General features: G+C 38.3%; 1 protein-coding gene across 3 annotated transcripts in view; it reads right to left on the reverse strand.

Annotated features, from left to right (window-relative positions):
- The window catches only part of SULF2 (sulfatase 2), a 159332-nt gene that overhangs the window by 63883 nt on the left and 73995 nt on the right, over positions 1 to 21454 (reverse strand). The window contains exons 1-3 of one of the 3 annotated variants that reach the window (XM_062589260.1): positions 6925 to 7008; positions 2709 to 2888; positions 833 to 1080 (exon numbers count right to left, since the gene is read on the reverse strand). In XM_062589260.1, the coding sequence (XP_062445244.1) occupies positions 833 to 1007 (175 nt within the window). In that variant the 5' untranslated portion in view covers positions 1008 to 1080; positions 2709 to 2888; positions 6925 to 7008. Of the gene's footprint in view, positions 1 to 832; positions 1081 to 2708; positions 2889 to 6474; positions 6521 to 6924; positions 7009 to 21454 lie in introns of those variants that run through there. The other 2 variants (XM_062589259.1, XM_062589261.1) reach the window with 2 other exon arrangements.

Genomic DNA, 21454 nt, shown 5'->3' on the forward strand with positions numbered 1-21454 from the left:
ATTTTTTTTCCTTCTTTTGACAGTCATTACATCAAATTTGTACCAAAGAAACAGGTTACACATGTATGAGCTCTCACCTTTCAGATGAATCAGGCTTTATATCCACTTAAAAGTAATAGTTATAAATACAACTGCATTGTCTTAATCACTTCTCTTAAATATAGACAACATTCAGTAAATATAAGCTTGTTTGAGAAACAAAACAAAACCCAAACTGTTAATTCATTATTTCAAATCATTAGGCAAAGCATGTGTTCAATCTTTATCTCCTTTCTTCAACAATTAATGAACTGTTGAGTAAGACAGTAGAATCGTTGCATACTAAATAATTTTGGTCAGTAATTGCACATCTAAATGGACAATACCGAGAACAGTATGTACGTATTAGGTAACATCTAAGCATTTAAAATTAAAACTGTAATTGGAATAAATGTCTGCAATTACACAAAGAATTTGAGTAATTATATGGTGCAATGACCATTTATGAATTTAAACCTACTGCTTCGGCATGCAGCTTCCCAGGCTATAAGTGCAATTGCTAGAAGCATGGTTTAGGCACATAGGTGAACACAGATAGGCAGGAATCTCATGTTTCCACAGAAACAGAAAGTTTGACATTTTAGGTTGACACTACCATTTGCTATCCTTGAACTGCAGGCAACTGGGCAGTATCATCCAAATAAATGTAAGTTTTAACTTTTACTACTTGTTCTTTCTATCATATTTTAACACTGAAAAAAAAGAAGGTAATCAGTTTGAAAGCACAACCTAGTTCCAAGGAAAAGCAGTAGCATACTTGCTAGCTAAAATTCTCTTTATCTTAAGCTCTTACCAAGTTCTACATCCTGATCATCAGTAAGAACAAGGATGACGTTTGGACGGATGTTTCTACGGTCTCTTTGAAATCTTCCCTTCAGACGCTGATTTAACAGGAAAGATGAACTTCCATCCAACAGTGATAAAACAGTCATCATGAATAATCCAAGGACAATACTATGCTGTGCCATATTGTGCTGATTTAGTGTTTTCCCTGAACAAGGTGGGTTAATGTCTTTTATTTCTTTTTTGTTTGCAGAGCTCCTGTAAGGGATAGGAAAAAAAATATTTACCTCCTCCAAAAAAATCTTTACAAAGGAATAGCAAGCTTCTCCAAGAAGTAAAAAATACAATATACGTAAAATAATCTAACTCATAAGAAAAAACAATCTGAAGTTTTATTTAGTGCCAGGTGGAAGTAGAAACTTGAAAAGTTCATATTTCCTAAGCCTTTACCTACGTGCCATGAAATTTTTACTCTACACTGAAATATAACAATAAGTCCAAGAATTTAGCAAAAAATCAAAATTTTTGCTTTTATACATTTAAAAACATCCTTCGTCCTTAAGTTTCTGGGTTGTTTTGAGCTGATAGACATGTTTTCCTCTTCAACATCTCCATTTTTGATACAGTAGACAAAACTATCTATGCTTTAAAATGGGACTACGGTAAAACTCAGTGAGTTAACAACACATATAAATTTATAGAGGATCCTCAAACAGAAGGCTATTTCAGACTTGACATAAACTGTCTTCTCTTAGAGATTTCATTAGAGCGCAATGGGCTGCCCAGCTTTAGAACTATGGGATGATAGTGTTTGAAGCCCACTACAGCTTTGATGATACTGTGATAGTCTTTCACAGTATCTATTGGTTTCCATATTTTTTAATTATTACTAATAAAAACATTTTAAAGCCTACTCCTGCAAACTTTTGGAAATGGAGACACTGAAGTTTTTTTGCATTGTCTACGACTTCTCTCCATAAAATACTGCAAAATTGACTTATTTGCAAAACAGAGCACAACACTGATTCTGCTCTTGTTAAGAGTCAACAAAAAATTCCTAGTGATTCCTACAAGGAGATCCCTAAAAATGAATAAATATATCAAAGCATTTTTGAAATCTTAGTTTGGTTGGTGATACTCTGGTACAGAAGGATTTTCTCTTGTTTTCAGAAGTCAAAATACCAGTATGAAATTGTATTGAAAATAATCAAGTGTTAATTATTTCATCAGATGCATTGATCAATGAGTCAGTTTTTGATGAATTCCCTATTTGCTGCCTGCCTTTTCCTGGACTGGTGACAATAATCTCTAGTAATGCAGTGGATATCAATTAAAAATGACACAAGGGAGACTATCTGCTTTTCATAAAGACCAGAAATACCTTAGCAGAAAGAACCTAGCACAGTGTGTTTTACTCAAAGAAATACACTGGCTATTCTGTTCCTAAGGCCACTTGGGAAAACAGCTTTTCCTCCAGCAGATTATTCCATAGCCACATTATTACTTCATCTCTGTCAGTGTCTGTTCTTTGAGATAAACTTTGATTAAGAATGTTCTCCTACAATAGCAAAACCACTGGTCTGGAAAAAATATACTTCTATTCTTATTTAAAAATACATATTGATTTTTTACATAAGTCAACAGATATGTCACTATAGTAAGATGCAATATTTATTATGGCTATTTTCCAAAAATGTACACCAACAGGGTTTTGAGGAAAAGCTTCTTCTTTCTTGTGGAATTTATTGAAGGAAGGAAGAGACAGGTGGGTGAAATTAACTTGCTTTATAGAAACAATTATTTTCAAAAGTTTTAGCACTTATTCCAATGGAAAGGGAAAGAGGAAAAAAAACAACTTCCTAAAATTACAGTTACAGCTTCAGTACCTCTGCTGCTCAGAGACTTGCCAGGCTATAGCAGAAGGAACACCAACAAGTCACATCAATTTTCATTCCTCATATTCAGAGCTCCATCTGCAGCAGTACAACTGGGAAGAATCATGTCAGATTCAATGTGTCGCCACTTTTCTAGAGTAGTCAAAAGCAGCCTGAAAGGCAAATCTGGATCTGTTTCAAAGGAGAAGAAAAAAAAAGGTTAGTTTAGCAGGCACATATTCCTGGACACCAACTTTTGGGGAGTGGCAAAGGAGAAATGGCTCCTGCTCTTCAGAAATGACCAAATATGTGCTTCCATAAACAAACAAAAATTAAATGGATAACATTGAGGTCTGCATTACAAACACACATTTTTCTGAAGACCTAAAGGGTTTTTTTGGGGGCCTCTATACTAGCTAACTGCTTCTCTAAATAACAGCTTTTTATTGACTTGCAGCTTTTAGAAGGCTGTCCATTCTCGTTAGAGCTGATCGAACATATAGTCAGTGAAAAGCACTGTGCATACAATAGCCTTCCTCACATTTTCCTCGCTTCTTTTAAACAACTGTCTGGAAATAACCTTGTGGTCTCGTTGCTTCTTTCCCCTCAGCCTTCCTCCTCGTAGTTTATTCTTGCCCTCTCACTCCATTGCATCTAAAAGTAGTCCCCAGCTTAAAGTGCTGCTTATCTAGCAATAAAATACTAAATGCATTTGGGAAGGTACATAACTGCTCTTCCATAGCTATTTTATCCATGCTTGTACATTTATGGTCAGAAGAAGTATAGTTATCTCAGAGGATACTGCGGCTGGAGGAAAGAATTTCTTGTCAAGTGCAACAGGCACCTTTTACCAAACCTGTTATCTCCTCCTCAACCCCCCTCCTCGCTGCAGATTTCTCAACTAATCTGATGTGTTATGTTCCTATTATTACCAGGCTAAGTACTGCTAGGAACCAGCTCAAAGCATATAATTATGTACCAAACTCATGCTGATAACTAGGTAAGAAAAATTAAAGCAATTTTAGAAAATAACCTATTTTTTGTAACGTATTCACATAAGATGGATAGGGCACTACTAAAAGCATGTTTTGCAGTGAAATCTAAAAGCTGGCTTTAAATAGCCCTCAAAATGGCAGCAGAAGAGTCCTTTGCATAGACCGCCAGCAGTCAAATGTGGATTGATTTTTTTTTTAAAAAAAATCTGTAGTCTTCAGTGAACTTCAGGGAAAAAAAACATGACATAAGGGCTCTCTTAACAATTCTTTCCCCAGCTCTGTCAAGAAGTTTAATCCGACTTCTGTCGAATCTCAAAGTTCCACAGCAATGCCCCGATCTGCCTTCACTTCTCATATAGCACCCTCTCCAATGATGCATTTTGATCTAAGCGGTACAGATGGTCCACTGCTTTACGTGCCTCTGCAGGCCATCTTCCAATATTAGAGACGCCTAATCTGTAGTGGCTCTCACGAGAATTAGGTATGCCTCCTATTTTCTCCCAGCTTACATATATAAACTTGACAAGTCTGGTCACTCCTGTTCTTTATTTAGGCAAGTGCTATCAGAAATTTATGAAATGCTCTTCAGCTGGGGCACCTAGCCAAGCTTTATTAAGCCTACAAAACCTTCTAACAGGCTGCTCTAGAGAAAGTCTGGTCCTCTTATTTTCCATAGTTTACGGTTGAGTTTACCAAGTCCCTGACTCCCTTCACTGTCTAAATTAGATACAGCTGCCTCTTTTTGTTCCTAACTCCTGCTAGCATGGGCAATGGGAACAGAGACAAACTCAGCTCTCCTGTGCAGCAACACAGGATGTTAAGACTAATTCATTTAAAATGTTGAGGAGATCAAACCAGATTTTACTGCATTTATTCTATTTATAAAACAATGTAGCTAAGTTCAGTTCCCATTTACACCAGGGAAAGACTTTTTCTTTTTACTATTGCCTTCAGTTATCATTGTCAGCTCTACTGTGGCACAAGCAGGATGCACAGGGATGGCTGGTGTCAGCTCTACCCCCAGATGGTCTTTTTTAACATGCTATTGATTAGCATTACTTGGCACAGATGTAACAGGCACTGTGCGAGAAACTCTAGCAACTGACAGTAGCGTGTACCCCCCCAGCCTCCTGACCTTGCTAATGCTAGTACAACCGAACAAGAAATACTTTCTACAGTCATTAGCACAACTGCCCTGAGTGTAAACCTCGATGACAGTGAAGCTGCACTAATAATTATGTTAATCCAATGTAACCAGAGCAGAATCCGACTCTTCTGGTAGTAAAAAGGTACAAGCATTTAACAAACTAATTCCTATAACAAATGTGTAAGTTAGGTTTATGTTAACGGACTCTTGAAAGATTGGCCTGCTACTTCCTCCCCCACTTCACCCTCTCCCCCACCCCCTAAAAAAAAAAAAAAAGGGGGGGGGGGAAGGTAGGGCAAGTTCAACTTGCCTAGCAGCTATGGCAGAGCAGGATAGCAGCATGTAAGCCACAAAGGGGAACTGCGCAGCGAAGGGAAAACAGGCAGGCAAAAAGCACCTCACACCTGCTCCAAATATGGCTGGAGCCAGTTCCAGGTGTATTGTTTGAGTGGACTTAGGTGTGCCATTTGTCCAATGTTTAAATTTATGGAAATACATGGTGCTGGATCCATTCCCTAGCAACCAACCCAATTAAGCCCTTCCTCAGTTAAATGGTTTCCGAGATGCTGCTGCTCTTTTAACCCTTGAGTCACTGCTGTACATCTCAGGTTCAGTTATGATGCTCCTTTTTCATTAAAACTCTTAACTATAGCTTGAAACTATTAAATTTTGTTGGTAGGAGATGAAAACAGTTTTATACATGAATTGGGAGGATTCTTGATTGTAACCAAATGAGTTCCCAGGGGAAGGCTAGAATCATGATACATGCTGTAATCTAACAACATGTTGTGTTTTCTTGTAGTTTTATACTTTCTGATTCTTCTTCCAGTCAAAAGTTTACAAGAAAGTACAAAATCAAACCCCCAGTGCTAAACGTGACTCTCAAGATTACAGCTATATTCACTTACCTACACAAACTATGGCTAAAGTATTTTTATTTGCAAATATCTATCGTTTCCTTCAGAAGTCAGGAACCCACCTTCCAGACTTACAAGAGCTCTAAATCACTATTCACATGTGCTCTTTTGAACTGCTGTCCTTACACTAGCAAATTCTATATCAAAGCTAAATACTTATACAGGGAAAGCTTACTTTCATTGTAGAACCTCTTCTTTCAACTATAAATTTATTTTAAATAACAATTTTAAAAACCAATTACAATTTTCCCTAGGATTTTAAAAGAAAACTGTACGCTATACTCTCCATGAATCCATATGATTCTATTACACTACTTGCGTATTCCCAGCAGAGCTTCCCAGTAATGCTTAGTTAGTCCTCGTGCAGGCTACATTGTTATTTGGATCCCCAACATCCATATGAATAAAGACACTTATCTACAGTATACACAACGACGACCCAATGGCAACTTGATAGAGACTGGCATTATTTCTCCATTATACATATTATCTTCACATGGTTATAAACTACAAAAATACACCAACCTTAAACACGGTTACGTTAAGTACAGCAGTAACTACAGAATTTTATTTCTGCAAACACTGAAGTGAATGAATGCAAGAGCTTTAAGAGCAGTAGGTAAGAACAGTCACTGTTATGCAGATACATCCTATCCAGTAAACAGGGATTTTTTATAGTTACATAGAAGGGAAAAAAGAGAATCACAGTCTATACGTACATGCAGACACTTATAGCCGTACGTTACCCGGATGCAGGCGATAATCTATGAAGTGAGAAGCGCGGTGCTAAGGCATCAGTCGCCTTCGGAGAGGCGCGCAGAGCCCAGCCGCGGCCGCCCCTCGCCCCCGGGAGGCGCCCGGGACCGCGCGCTCCCCGCGGCCGCGCCGGGGCCACCGAGCCGCCAGCGGCGGCCCGCAGCGCCCGAGCCCCGGGGCGCAGCCGCCCCGACGGCGCCGCCCGCCGCTCGCCGCCCCCGGCCCCGCTCCCAGCGCCCCCCAGTCACCTCCGCAGCAGGAGCGCGGCCGGCCCTGCCCGCCGCCGCCCCCGCGCCCGCCTCGGCCTCCGGGAGCCCCGAGGTCGCGGCCCCGCCGCGCCGCGGAGCCCGGGCGCGGACGCGCATCCTCCCGCCGCAGCGCCGGGCACGGCCGAGGCGCGGTGCCCAACCAACCTTCAGAGGAAGCGCGCGGGCGGGCGGGCGGGCGCCGTCCCCCGCCGCCTCCTGCCTCCACCTCCTGCTCGCCCTTCTTCTTTTCCCCTTTAAAAAGTTCATGTGCCTCGGGGATCCTCCTCCCCGGCTTGACGCAACGCCCCGGCGGCGCGGAGAGGAAACCTGTTCCGCCAGCCCCCGGCTCGTTCAAAGTCCGGCGGCGGCGGCGGCGCGGGCGGCGGCTCTCGGCGCGCCGGGGCCGCCGGCGCGGGCAGAGCTGGCGGGGCCGGGGCCGCCGCGACACGCTCCGCGGAGCCCCTCGGAGCCGGGGCTGCGTCCGCACCAGGTGCCACCTGCACCAGCTGCGCGTATTACCTTCTGCTGCCGAGCCTTCGAGCTGTTTGGGCTTTAATATTAAAGGAGTTTACTGACGCTCTTTACCGTTTAAGGAATCCCCATGCATATCTTTCAAACAGGTGGCCACACTGATGTGTTTAAAAAAGTTTTAACTTTTCTTCAAGCAGTCCCATTCTGAGATGGCATCGCACATGTAACAGAGGCTAACTCTCAACTCAGTGATACTTAAAAAAAAAATCAATGTAATATTGAATTGTCCACAGATCACAAATTCCACTGTGTCTGCAAGTTCTGCAATTTTGAATTTGCATCGTTAAAGCAGGCATTAGAAAATATACATCCAAAAATAAAAAGAACGCTGTGCCACAACCCTTTTATCATAAAATGATGCTACAGTGAGAAAGAGTTTATGTGGTTGAAAATGGACAGGATATAGCTTTTCTGCAAAAGAAGATCAATCAATGGAAGAAGAGGAGCAAACACCAGATATAATTTCACAACTGAAGTCAAAACACATGTTCACTTAAACAACTGCAGAACCAGAGGGAAAACATAATGCTTCCTAAAAACTCTGTAGGAAAAGGATTGGCTGTTGCTTTAAGGAGAAAGAGCAGAAGACTTAGAAGAAGAATAACCAAGTCCTAGAAGCAGATTTTTTTGAAAAGCAATGTAGGATATTAGAAGAAAAAAAAAAAAAAAAAAAAAAAAAAAAAAAAAAAAGAAAAGAAAGAAAAAAAAACACCCCACAAAACAAACACACTTCTATTCCACCTATGGTTTATTTGGAGTTTTGCTTCAGAACAAATGTTACTTCCAATGAGCTAATGCAGACTTCTCTGCGTAAGTCTAATAGTCTTGACTTTTTTCATTATTCTGAGGCTTGGTTAGGCACAAATTTGAACTTAAATCAGCAAAAACAGCACAACTCCCTCAAACAGTTACATCTCTGCTAAGGTACCAAGTATGCTCCTACAGAAACATCAGTAAACTCTAAGAGTGGAGGCAATTTATGTCAGTACAACTGCATCCACACTAGGGGCTGCAACAGTATAACTGTATTAGTATAAATAAACCACTCCCTTACACATTGAATTATATGAGTACAAAAGCTGCCTGTAAAACAGGGGTTACATCTGGCTAACACATTGATAAAAATTACATTGCTTTCTAAGGCAACATTTGACCATTTACTAGTAAGGATTATCTCCGGATCAATTTACAGCCGATTAAGTTTTACAATACATCTGTGAGATAAGTGTTCTGATTTGGCACATTTTAGAAAGGAAAGAGTAAGTGTCAGGTAAGTCAGGTGAGTAACCCACAGCCAACAGATTTCTAGCAACAGGCCAAGCACAGAAACCAGCAGCTCCATTCCTCTGTCCTAACCTTGCCACCTGCAATACGTAAACTCTATAAACTATCTTTAAAGAGCCTGCAAACAGTGCAGGGATTACAAAGTCATACGATAATATTAAGTTTACTACACAATGATTCACATTTTCCATCAGAGGAAAAGATATGCAATCTCCCTTCTTAAAGCATAACTTCTCTAGAGCATAGCAAATGGGATTTTCCATTGTAAGAAACACGGGACCTAATAAAGCTGTGTTGTGAATTTTCATTAAAATAAAATCCAATCAGCAAAGACACTAAAATTAGTATCAGTGACATCAGTATAGTAATCTAGAATTTGATTTAACATCGCTGGCAAATCTGCCACAATAGATCACTCATTTCAACAAAAGGTTGTATGTACCTCCCAGGGAGCGCATGTAATTTCCATTAACGTTAATGGGAGTTATGCAAGTGCATTAAAAGGATAATATACCCCCCGGTTCGTGACAACCCTGTGAAGTGTAAGGTGCTTCCTATTGAAGTGAATGGGGTTTCCATCTCATGTATTTTAAAAGAACTTGTTCTGGCACTGTTACAAAACACAACAGTTAACAACTACTATATATGCTTGGTGAATAGTTTCCAAAGTTAAAGCATTTCAGTGATTTCAGCTGGTTTTCCCATTGCCAAAAATGTGAAGAATAGAAACGCATTCATAAACCTGAGTCTTATTTGAAGTCTGGGGTAACAGTACACAGTGCTGTGTGAAATCACTGGAAAACAAGCAGCTCCGAAAGACAGAAGAAGAAAGGCAATGTGCTATATGAGGCATGTGTTCTTCCCTGTTGCCAAACAGACCATGTTTTCAGTGCTCAGGATATTGCTTGCTTCTCGTGTTACGTAAGATAGAAAGGAAGGACTGACTTACGCATTTTTAAATATCGCAGTCAATGCCTTACAACTCTTATTCAGACTTGCTAATCTTCATCTTTGAAGTTACTCATCACATGTAAACCTCTCAAATCATTAGTAATTTTGACTTCTCTACTTTGTTTTTAATATACACACACGTTCAGAACTGCCTTTAAAGACCTAGAAGTAAAGCCAGCAACAGAACAAGTCTGATCTCACTTGCTTTTTCTCAGTATAATTCATTACTTTAACCACTCTAGAGTTACACCAATTACACTGGTCTGAACACATCCCAGTACAGAGTTTAACTTTTTACTTCTTTAACAGCTGCAAGTTCAGTTGTATAAAATATGCAACTATTGCATCCACAACAAATCAGAATACTACTAGGAGGCCATAAACAGTACAATATGGGATCTAATGCTCAGCTCCTTGATCACACACATTGCATGGGTTTTTCATTGCGGACCCCAGCATCATCCTGCTAAACATAACTTTGTGGTCAATTGCTCCAATGTTATCTTTTAAAGTGAAGTTGTGCTTTCTATAAATATGCAATCACATTATGGAGAAAATGATTTATACATTTTGAGGCATTATGGAAATGAAAGAGAACACCACAGCTAACGAGCAAAGGAAGGGGGAACATTCACTGCTGTACTGATTCATATGCTAAGCAAAGGAATGCATTATCCTCCTAAACATGAAAATATGGATTAAGTATAGTATACTGTATGAAATTAACTACAACTATCTGAGTAAATGTTTACATTGTATCAAGAATCCATTAATATAATTCTAGCCTAAGATTAATCAAATACATTTTGATCGTAACTCACAACAGTAGATGCAGTCACTTAGTAAAATATTGAAGAGTAAATAACAATCAGGCAAAGGTGACAGGGAAGCTGTAGCCATAGCAAAAGTGATACCCCAGCACACTGATAAAAGCGGTAATTTATCTAGTTGGATAACAAACCCAAAATAAATCTCTCCTGGAAAGCCAAACAAAAATAAGTAAACACTATTTATTAGAATTATTCTGAAGTTCACATACAAGACTAATATATGTGTACTGAGTATTAAAATTATTAATAAGGCTCAAAGATGCATCTGAAAATCTATACAGAAGATGTAAATTCAATATAGCACTGTTGGTCACATAGCCCATGTAGAGAAGAAAAGAGAACATTAAGCAATAAAAAAACCTTGCTTTTTCTCTTTAGAAGAGTTATTTGAAACGCAGCATTGATTTAATAAAGAACTGGACAGACATTTTTGCACATCTAATTTTCACTTGCAAGTTTTCACCACATTTCGGTAGGGTGTAAAGTCAGCCTGTTATCTGGATACTTGGATGCTGAAAATGCAAGGATATAAAACAGTGGCACAAGAGTCAACCGAATGCATTGTTCAACCAATGGTTAGTTACAATCGCTTCTCATCAGAAAGTCGTACGTGATACAAAACGCAGAAGACCAAAGAAAAGTTCTAGTAAGAGCAAGTACAACAGAGAAGTTGATAGCAGTCGCCCTTATTTAAATAACACTTCCTAAAAACAGTAAACTTTGTAATAAAAACAAAAAGGTTTGCGACTCTCTAATAACAACTATGCTCAGATTTGAAACCGCTGGAACACCAAAACAAATAACAAACCGGTACAGAACGGATGGAGCAGCAGGCCTCATCTTAACGTAACCCCTGGCCCTCGGAACGGTCATCTTCACCTCCTGCCTCTGAGCAGCTCCCAAACTGGAGAAGAAACATGGTGTAGAGCTTGTAGCTCTCTGCCATAGGAAAATTTGGCCTGTGGCTCTTCAGTTCAGGTGAATTTACTGCAACCGCAGCAGGGAGCGCACGTACCTTCACTCCCACGGACCTGTTCTGAGCACAGGGGCTGCAGAAAAACAAAAGGCTGCAACTGGAATTCACTTCAGTTAGGCGAAAGCATACAACAGGAACATAGCTTGTCTTCGTTGTAGGCGCATTGCTGGCTACAGCTGTATTTGGCAAAGACCAAACTGAACCCAACTGGCCTCTCTTAAAGAAACAAAACAAAACAAACAAACAAAAACCCCCCAATATTTAAACATCACAGCTGGCACTTTCCGGCTTAGAATATATATTATTTCTGATTTCAGTCATTACTTAAAAATGATGGTCTGATCCTGCACTCCTAAATTCAGAAAGATTTTTAGTGCTAACTTCTGCAGAAGCAAAGTCTATGTTTTTATAACTGCAAACTCTCTTACCAGTATATAGCAAATTACAGGTCAGATTTCTCTCATATAATAAGTCTCATTCACACACCTAAAATGGAGCAAACTGATTTTTCAGAAGTGCTTTGCACCCACTGGAAACAGTTTCAAAAATTTTTGTAGTTATCTTAAGTCAGGAAATTGTGGCTGAATTCTCTTGACGCTTGGTAACACAACCTTTTGATTTGCACTTTAATTAACTTCATATTATTATTAAGCCTTATTATGCTCATGCTTGATTACAATTACAATTATTGAGAAACTTGCTAGTTCTGAAGTATGACAGAAATCATCCACTCTCCTGTCAAACAGGAAAAATACTCAAGCTTATTTCTGCAGGAATTAAGGAGGGTTTTTTTGTTTTGTTTTTTGTTTGTTTGTTTTCCAAGACAGGACTAGATACTCTTAGTTGGAAAAGTTCTTGCCATACGCTATAAAACTGTTACTGTAGATACTGTAGAAACTGAACTGTAGATACAAATCAGTTTGTTAAAATGTGCTCTTAAATTCAAAATTCCCTTCTGAAGATTTAGCTCTTTGGTTTTCAAAACCAACCAACCAACAGACCCCAAGCACGCTGCAATACCAGCGCACACCTTCTGACCTATCTGCCAAGACATCTCACAGATTTTTAGCAGTAATAGCGGTAAAAGCAAAAAATAACTGCTCTTCTCTGAGTATGAATGAATATTTGGTAACATGACAATCAATATTTATAGGTCAGTATAAAAACATTTTGCATTTTATCTACTGGCAAAGAAACAGGTCAAAACAAACTTCAAGCTTAACAATAATTTCCATGTGAATAGACTAAAAGAAGGTGGAACTCTTGTGAATTAAAGTGGAAAATTTTATCTGAAAGCTCTGGTTGTGATAATACACAATTCCAAGGTGAATTTCCTACTCTTACAGACTTTTGTCTTGTTTATCTCTGAATGGACACAAGATCACAGGCCAAGTTATGCTCTGATTTACATCACTAATACAAAGTAACTGAAATAGCCTAGTATATCTTACTGGCAAGAAAGCATTTAAACGAACAGAAAAATATTTCAGCAAAAGCATTGTGACACACTTACTAAATGAGAATCTATTAAAGACTCCCAGTTTTATGATTAAAAACCTCTAAAATGCCCTAGAGTAATTTTAATTTTTTAAGAACCATCTTGGGCATAAAATTCTTGCAAAATGCGAGTCCAATATCCAAAATGGAAAAAAGGAGAAATATATGTAAATAATTTCCTAGTTTTAGGCTTATCAAGCCAAAAGCAAAATAAGTTATATCAGCTAGCACCTGTCTAGAATGTTTGTTTTTAAATGCTGCATAAGTTAGTAGGTGTTTGAATTTTAAAGCAGCATGTCATTTGCCAGAAGGATGTTGATAACACTTCAAATGCTAACAACCGTGGAAAACGCATTAAATTTTTATGGACAGTAATGGTTCTTTATAGTAAAGTTAAATATCTCTGAAGATCATCTCTATTTGAACTGTATTAAATTGAATGATAAGAAGTTAAAAGCAATATTTCATCTTCTTTTCCAGTTTGTGTAGGCAACGATACACAGCACTTACTTCAACATATTGTTTAAGCCCTACAAAGACCATGAAAAATACTTTTCACTAACAATTGGGATAAACTGCTCTCTGGAAAAATTAGTTTTTTTTTTACTTAAGTATTCTTGACTATATATAGATATCAAGTCCAGTAAAATTCTAAATAATTAAGAGTCCAAATAATGTTTAAGTGTTGTTTTTGTTTAAAATCACAAATTTTAAGAAAAATATAGCATTTTGAAAGTATTAGACTTCAGCAAATGATCTGTCAAAATTAGCCTCAAAAGCAGAGAGATGAATGATGTATATTCCTTTCAGTTGTTCAACTGAGATTTTTAAAGACAAAAAAGTTATGTTTGGAACTTTCTGCTCCCAACTAATTCTTCCTTCTCTTCCCACCTGAAAATCCCCCTTTCTTTTTCCATAGCTATCTGTAATAGCTATGTCTAAAATAAACCCTTGTATTTGATCTCCCAATAGACAAAGCTGTAATCTGCAGCTTGCAACTTTTCTATTAAAAAAAAAAAAAAGGCAATTCCATAAACTTCAAAAAAAAGTTCCCATTTGGAATTTTGGAATTCAAATCACTAAGGTTAGTACTGTAGTATTTCGGGTTTTTCTATTTTTAAGTAAAAGGTTTTAATCCAAAAATTTAGTTTAGAACAAAATTTTTGGGCTGAGCCTCCTTTGCAGCTCAGCATAAATTTGACATGTTTCAGCATACAAACTGTGAATATCAATCTTCTGGAACAAGCCCATGCAGAATTGCCTGGATGAATCCAAATGCTTTAAATTCTGCAGGGGAAACAACAGCAAAAGTTTTCCAGAGTTACTGCTGCAGACTGCCAGATTTGAGTATAAAGTGTGAATGACCGGCATTTCCCTATGTATTTGACCTTCTCGTGCAATCCAAACCCTAAGCCTGCTGTTTGGCTGATCCTGCAAGGCAGAAAGATGACATCTGCACCATGACATTGTATTATCTTATGGCAATATAGTTCAGATTTGAGGTCACCAGACTTTGCAGTTTATTTATACTTGGCAACATTTGGCTTTTTATAGATGAAAACATAACAGTTTTAACTCTGTTAGATTTTTAGCTCAAGTAGTTTAACTTATCTTAAGTTCTCTAATAATAACTTTTATTTCTTACCTATTACTTTCAATAATTAGATCTCAAAGTTTTTTTTTATTATTTTTTTTATTTACAAATGAGCTATGGAATCTTCGTTACACTAATCGAAAAACTGAGCTCTAGAAAGGTTAAGTGACTCACTCAGCGTCAACTCAAGAGGCCAGTGATGGACCTGGGAACAGATCTTCTGGGCTCCAAACCGCTGCTTTATTTGCTAGGCTAGCAGTTTCCAGCTCAAAGCCTGCGAACCCTCTGGGGCTCTACAGACAAGAGCAAATCTATTGCCAGAAGGCATAGACTCACTACACATCTACGCCTGTAGCAGTGTGTTACCAAATCGGAAGCGATTAAAGTCTCTAGGCCAGGATTAAGTCTCTAGGTTACACACAATCTGTAAGCATCTGCCTTGTTCATAATAAATTCTATATATACATCAGGACATATCAACTATCCTGTCCTAACAGTTCTTGAAATGCCAGCACATGGGAGGTACGTACGTGTGTGCACATGTATGTGTTGTGTGGGCACAAAGTTATTTTCCAGCATTTACCTGAATAAGTAATGGGCACATGTTTCTGTAGAGGGGAACAGGGGAGAGGGTACGGGGCCCAAGGTAATAACCTTCTCCCCAGATCTATGTCCCTGCTGGTGTTAGAAAGAATTCCCACCCCTCAGCACAACCTTAGTGAAACAGTGTGTGTTTTCCACATCTGGTATTCTGGGTTGTCTGAAGATTCAGATAAACATGCCCATATTAATGACACAGAGCTCAAGTCACCCAGTTGTTCAAGAGCCACGCAGGAAACAACTACAAAAGGCAGAAGTTCAAAAAAACCAAACAAACAACAATTCTGTTAAAATCACATGACTACAGGTGACTGACCTACCTTAGAATTTATTCCAGCTCTTCTCAATTTTGGGGGAGAGGGAGGCAACGATGAAAATACCAATGTATTTAGGATGGACAGACATGCTTGACAATCTCGCTACACCAATCAATAGGCAGCCTATTTACTTTGATCCACTAAGGATCAAAGATACCAGCCCAAGTACAAAAAAAAAGGGGGGGGGGAGGGAATGCAGTGAAATGTTTAAGATGCATAAGAAGATATCATGTTCCAGCTGAGTCTCTTTCATCAGTCTTTAATTGGTTTCCTTTCTAAAAGATCTTAAGAGATTAAAAAGTTTATTAAAACTTAAACATAATGCAGATTTGTCTGTTGCGGGGCTGATTACAGGCAATGATAATTAGTCACAAAATTTGCATACATATACAAGTTTGTGCCTAACAACAAAATGTCTTGAGGATGCTCCGATACCCAAGTGTGTGTGCACACCTTCTTCAAATTATTGAGAAACTGTACTGTGCTAACATCATCTGAAGAAGGTCAGAAACCCCTGCACATAAGTTTTTGCCTTGTGATCGGGTGGTTTTTTTTTTTTTGTTTTTTGTTTTTTTGTTTTTTTTTTTTTTTTTTGTTTTTGACTTTTTAAACATTTCCCTATCTGACCAGAACCTTTTCCTTCCAATAGTGTTTGTTTGCCTTCTTTTCCCTCCTCAAAAAAATTCAACAAGTTCTAATTTACCCCAATACATTCCCAGTTGTGAGCAGATGGCTGACAAATTTGGAGGTACAAATCTCAAGCTGAGTGACAGAAGACTCCTTGCAGCTACAGCCATAGTTTTGAAACATGGTGTATCACATTTTAGGGTAGCCTGAATGGATCAAACAAACAAAACGGTTGACTTTAAGCCATTCCGCCAGTTCAGACACTTTTAAAAACATTATAGGGCTAACTTTATCCCAAGAGAGTTTATGCTAAATCAGGTATTACTACTTCTCCCACAGTTTTACCAGAGTAAGTCACGAGCTTGACTCAATTTGGAAAAAAGTCAGATCTAGATCTAGTTTTTAATTCCAGATGATCTAGTATCTAGTACTGCACCGATCTGAACTTAATGATCACATAAACACGATCTGCAAATGCTAGGGAGTGTTAGCATTTACCTATCAGGCCTAAATACAGAGAAAAATGTAAGACAAATACTTTAACAGGCTGTATTAGAAAGCATGTGCTCCCTATAGCTTTTAAAACTAACCTCAAAGCAATAATTCTTGGAAAATTTATAGCAGATACTTCAAGCCCTCCTTCTCCTTCAGTTTGCAATGTGCCAATCTCTTTCTCCTCTCGCTAAGTTTGGCAAAAAATCCAGGGAAAAGACCTGCCATAGTGACTACTATACACAAGAACTTAGGTAAGGTAAGAGCACAAGTTTCTTAGTAGCTTGAACAGTTTAATGGAAAGGAACAATTAAATACCGTGGCAAATATCCATACCCACACTATAACTATTAACTGTAATCAGATTTTTGTATTGTCTAGCTTCTTTTGATTTTGCTTAAGACACCTCCCATCTTCTTCCTGCACAGAAGTCAGCTCCCTGTTCTCTCTTTTACATGTCACCTCTGTTAACAGAAACAACCTGTTTATCTCAGTGCTTATTCCCACTTCTACTAAAAGAGATCATCATATAAATGGTCCAATTACACAGGGCTGAGGCAGCATACATGAAATCACAGGTTATGTTTAGCAGCACTATTAAGTAAGATTAGAATAAACAAGCTCAGTTTTTACAACTTGAAATGCATTGCATTTAAAAATAGTCTCACAGGTCGTTCTACATCTGTGTTTATATGATGATGAATCTTTCTGCAATTTAAGCAGTGAAATATTTTGTCTCCATCCTGACATATTATCATAAAGTCTAAGGATTACAGTTAGGATGGCTATTCCTTGGGGCATAATATTAGCTGCATGTGAGACTGATGTTCGTAGCTACAACGAAGCATAATACCACTATCTCTATTATAGCAGAGCATTAGAAGTTCTTACTGACCTGCAGCTCTAAAAATAAATGCTGAGTGACATGAATAGCTTTGCAGCACTTCCCAAGTTAAAGAGTTTGAACTATAATAGACAAATTACATATAGTGCTGAGAATTCTTCAAATACAATTAAATGTTTATAATATGAAGCTTGCATTTTCACGTACTTTCCTACATATCAAAAACTCAAACAGTGCTACTCTTCAATATTAAGCAAGCATATGAGGCCACATGTCAAACAGATAACATTTGGGTCTCATGCTATCTTGATTTCAATGAAGAAAGTTTTCAAATGTCTGGAGAACACTCCCATGTACTTGACAACTACTGCATTTTAGCAACAAATCAACGTTGATGCATCATCAAAAGCTTATAAAGGAATGTCCAGCATCTTTTACTTCTACAACTTCATTAATACTTCTTTTTAATTCCCCTGACTTAATTGTACACACAGCTGCAGTCTTACAATGACTTACCACAAAAATCAAGTAGATTAAATAAATAATTCTGTGGAGCTGGATGAAGTCAGAGCGGATGACCTTAACGAGCATCTTCAAGCAAGAAGATAAGTGTTTATTCATTATGATTTTAAATTATTGCTTCAGATTTATAAGAATTCAGGAAGCACCTTGTTCTCCCAGCCCCTTCCTCATCCCCCAATATTCATTTAAAATACAGTCAAAAGGAACAGAGGGCAGCAACCAGCAAACTTGCAAAATATGACTAACACAAAGTCACTTTCAAAGTTGATAGTCACTAGTAATCCACAGTAGAGATAAAAGTCAAATTACTTTCGCCTCCCTCTCCAAAAGCTTCCTTAAAAGAATTAGACTTATGGATGTAAGATATTTCATGTCACTAATGTGTGCGGGCATCTAGCTCCACCACACTCTTCCTCCTTGTCCCACCCACTTTCCCATCATTTAGGAAGTCTCCGGTCTGCAGTCCAACTATCTGATACTGGATCTGTTCCTTCAGTTGGCCTCTGGAGAGTGGGAACGCAGGAATCTCCAACACTGAAGGCAGGTACATGTAACAGGAAAGCCATGATAGAAAAAAAAAGAAAGGAAAAAAAAAAAAAAAAAAGAATGTTCCTTGAAAGAGGAGTTAACTAGACCCAAACAAGAAAAGGGAAGAGTTTCATTTCTTAACTCAGTCAACTGAAGTGAAAATCAACACATGCAATTATCAATTAAAGATTCTGTAAAATGGAGAGGTTTGATGAATAGACAGTACCAAAAATACACTATATGTCTTTAGACTGTGTACTAGATGCAAGAGAAAACAAATGCACAACTAGAATGCCATTCTGGTTTACATTTGCCCATACCGCTTCGCTGCCAGTATTTCTTCATACAGCTCATGCACAGCAGAAAACACTCATACAGCCTTCTCCACCCACCTGATGTGATCCTGCTGATATAACAGCTTTACATACTGGTATCTAAATAGAGATTTAACAAGTCCTGCCATTTACAGAGCTTTTAAGGAAACATCGCTACAGTTATGAAGTTCACAAGTAATACTACTGGATTCAGTCTCCTTATCAGTGGTTTCAGGAGCGAAAAGGAAGCGCCTTAAGAAACAAAACTTTCGAATCTCAAAATCTAAAGCTATGACTCCCACCAGAACACTTTAAACACAAACATGTGGAACAGAGACTGGCCTGAAGCATTCAGGTCTGACAATTTCAAAGTCAGTTTCAAATTATGGAGTTTTATTTACAAGTTAGTGTAGAAACCTAGTTATCAACTTGGGTATTCTTGTGTTTGACTACTCTTATCCTCATTCTGTCACTGGGGAGCCAGTGCAAAATGTGGTCATCCATTCAAGACCACAGTCTGATTCATGACAAAGCAGCAGACCTTTACCTCTACTTTCAGTAGCTAAGTACTCACAGGGTGTAAAACATTGCACATAATGCTGCCCATCTCATTTTAAACCTGTGCTAATGTAAGTAATCATACACATGCAGAGCAACAGGAAACCGGGGTCAATAATTCCTGATTCTTTTCTCTGACAAGACATTGCTCTGGAGAAAAAAAAAAAAAAATTCAAACCTCATCTCCATTAAGAGCTAAATGCATGTCTTTTTTTTCTTTTTAATAATAAAAAGCCTATGCTATTCATCTTTAAATCAAAAAGAAATCTACTGAAACCAAGAATTATATTGCACATCCAATTCTTTAACCTGAACAAAGGTGAACAAGACAATGAACCCAGGTGGCAATGGTTATTCAAGTCACCTGTTTTGCTACTGGCAGGTGCTAAAATATTATGCTTATACAAGTGGTATAAGAATTAAACAGAAATTAAATAGTTTCAACATTTGAAAACCCCCTCCAAAATCTGAGCCACCCAAGGTCAGCAAAGCTGGATGGCTACCAGGCTTGTAGCATTCTGGAAAACGACAAAATATCTCATCGCACCCAAAAATGGCACATTGCTTGTTTGCGGCACAAAAGCCCACATCAACTTTGCCTCCCCTGCTGCTCTCTCTCCAGGCGAGGCCCTTATCAGAATACCTTGACAGGCCAGAACCGATCCATGCTCTAGATACGTACTTTCACATTTTCACCTCTATTCTTCTGTTCTGCTCCCTTTCTTGTTCTCTAGCACAGGCGGCACGCTGCACATACCCAGGCATAACATGCTGAACCTACGGCTTTCATCTTAAAAAGAAAAAGTAGTACTCTACACCCATATTGCGTAAACTCATATTCTCCCAGTCAGGTCTTATTTCAAATTGCAGTATTTTAGGAACTAGCTTGCAGTTTGAGTAGTTGATAGTCACTCATCCAATATGAAAAATTGTCACTCTAAGGACCATTAGCCTTCATAAAAGTAATTTTTCTTTACAGTTACACATGAATATAAAGCATATATTATAAGCAGTAATGCAATTCACTTAAAACATGCTTTCCTCTGTATTGTTAGGAATTATGTTTCAAAATTAAGCAAATTTCAAGCCTTTGATATTGCTTGCACTGTGGCTTGAAAAAAGGCCCAACCATTTATTTTTCCAAACTAAGGAGCACATGAGAAGTAGAACTTGTAAGAGAGTGTATTTTTAGCATAAAACAGATTGCAAGCAGTAAGGCTACAATTAGTATTTTATTCTAAGCTCTGCAGGTTCATATCAGATGCAAAGATTAACCGAAGACAAGAGTTTATGCACCTAAACATCTACCACTGTACAGCTGTAAAAAAGAAAACCACCCCAGCATTTACAGCAGTAGCACACATGTATCACAGCACCATGCTCTCCCCAGCATGAATTTGGAAAGACAATTAAAAATTATGGACATACAGCCTTTCCCCCCTCCCCCCCTTTTTTTCTTTCTCTTCTCCTCTCTGTAAAACTAGAAAGCATAGCCACTACAGCCCTGCAGCAGACGATAGCTTTTCATTTAGGTCACTGGTACAACATTGTGTTTTTGGAAACGAAGCTTGTTTGCTTAGGTTGTTTACCTCAGCAGAGGCAGCCTGAAATGATGTAAAACAAGGAGTTTAAGAAAATAACAACCAAAAAACCTCTTGACATCCTGTACATCTTTTGCAAAAGAAAAAAAAATCCTTAAAATCTTCAAAAAGTGAATCATGGCTTGTCCTGTGAACCTCTCCAGAAACAAATGTCATCACATACTGCACTGTCTGAGGGAAAAATATGGCATCTGCAAGACTGTTTTGAGCTTTCAAAGGAAATATGCCCTGACAAGCTCAATAAATGAGCCAAAGTTTATATGTGAGACATTCTGTGAAACTGCAGCTTGGAAAATTCCAGTGCAGAAGAAATGAACCCTTAAGCAAAATTGTTCATTTCGAAAACAAATAAATAGAAAAACAGATAAGAGGGACAAATTATAAAATATCTAGGTGTATGTGTGAGAGAAAAGGGTTTATTTATTTATTTATAGTTTAAGGGGGAAAGATTTTTATTTCAAAAAGAACACTGAGTAAGTGCCAATGTTTCTTTAAAGAAATGAGCCTGATATTACACATTTATCAGAAACTCCAGGGATTTGTATAGCAAATAGATGTCAGTTATTTTACAGAGAACTTGCTAATCTGTTTACACTCCTATAAACCATCCTGCTGCGAGCAGGCAAAAC

This window comes from Rhea pennata, chromosome 16, assembly GCF_028389875.1.
Source record: "Rhea pennata isolate bPtePen1 chromosome 16, bPtePen1.pri, whole genome shotgun sequence".
Lineage (NCBI taxonomy): Eukaryota > Metazoa > Chordata > Aves > Rheiformes > Rheidae > Rhea > Rhea pennata.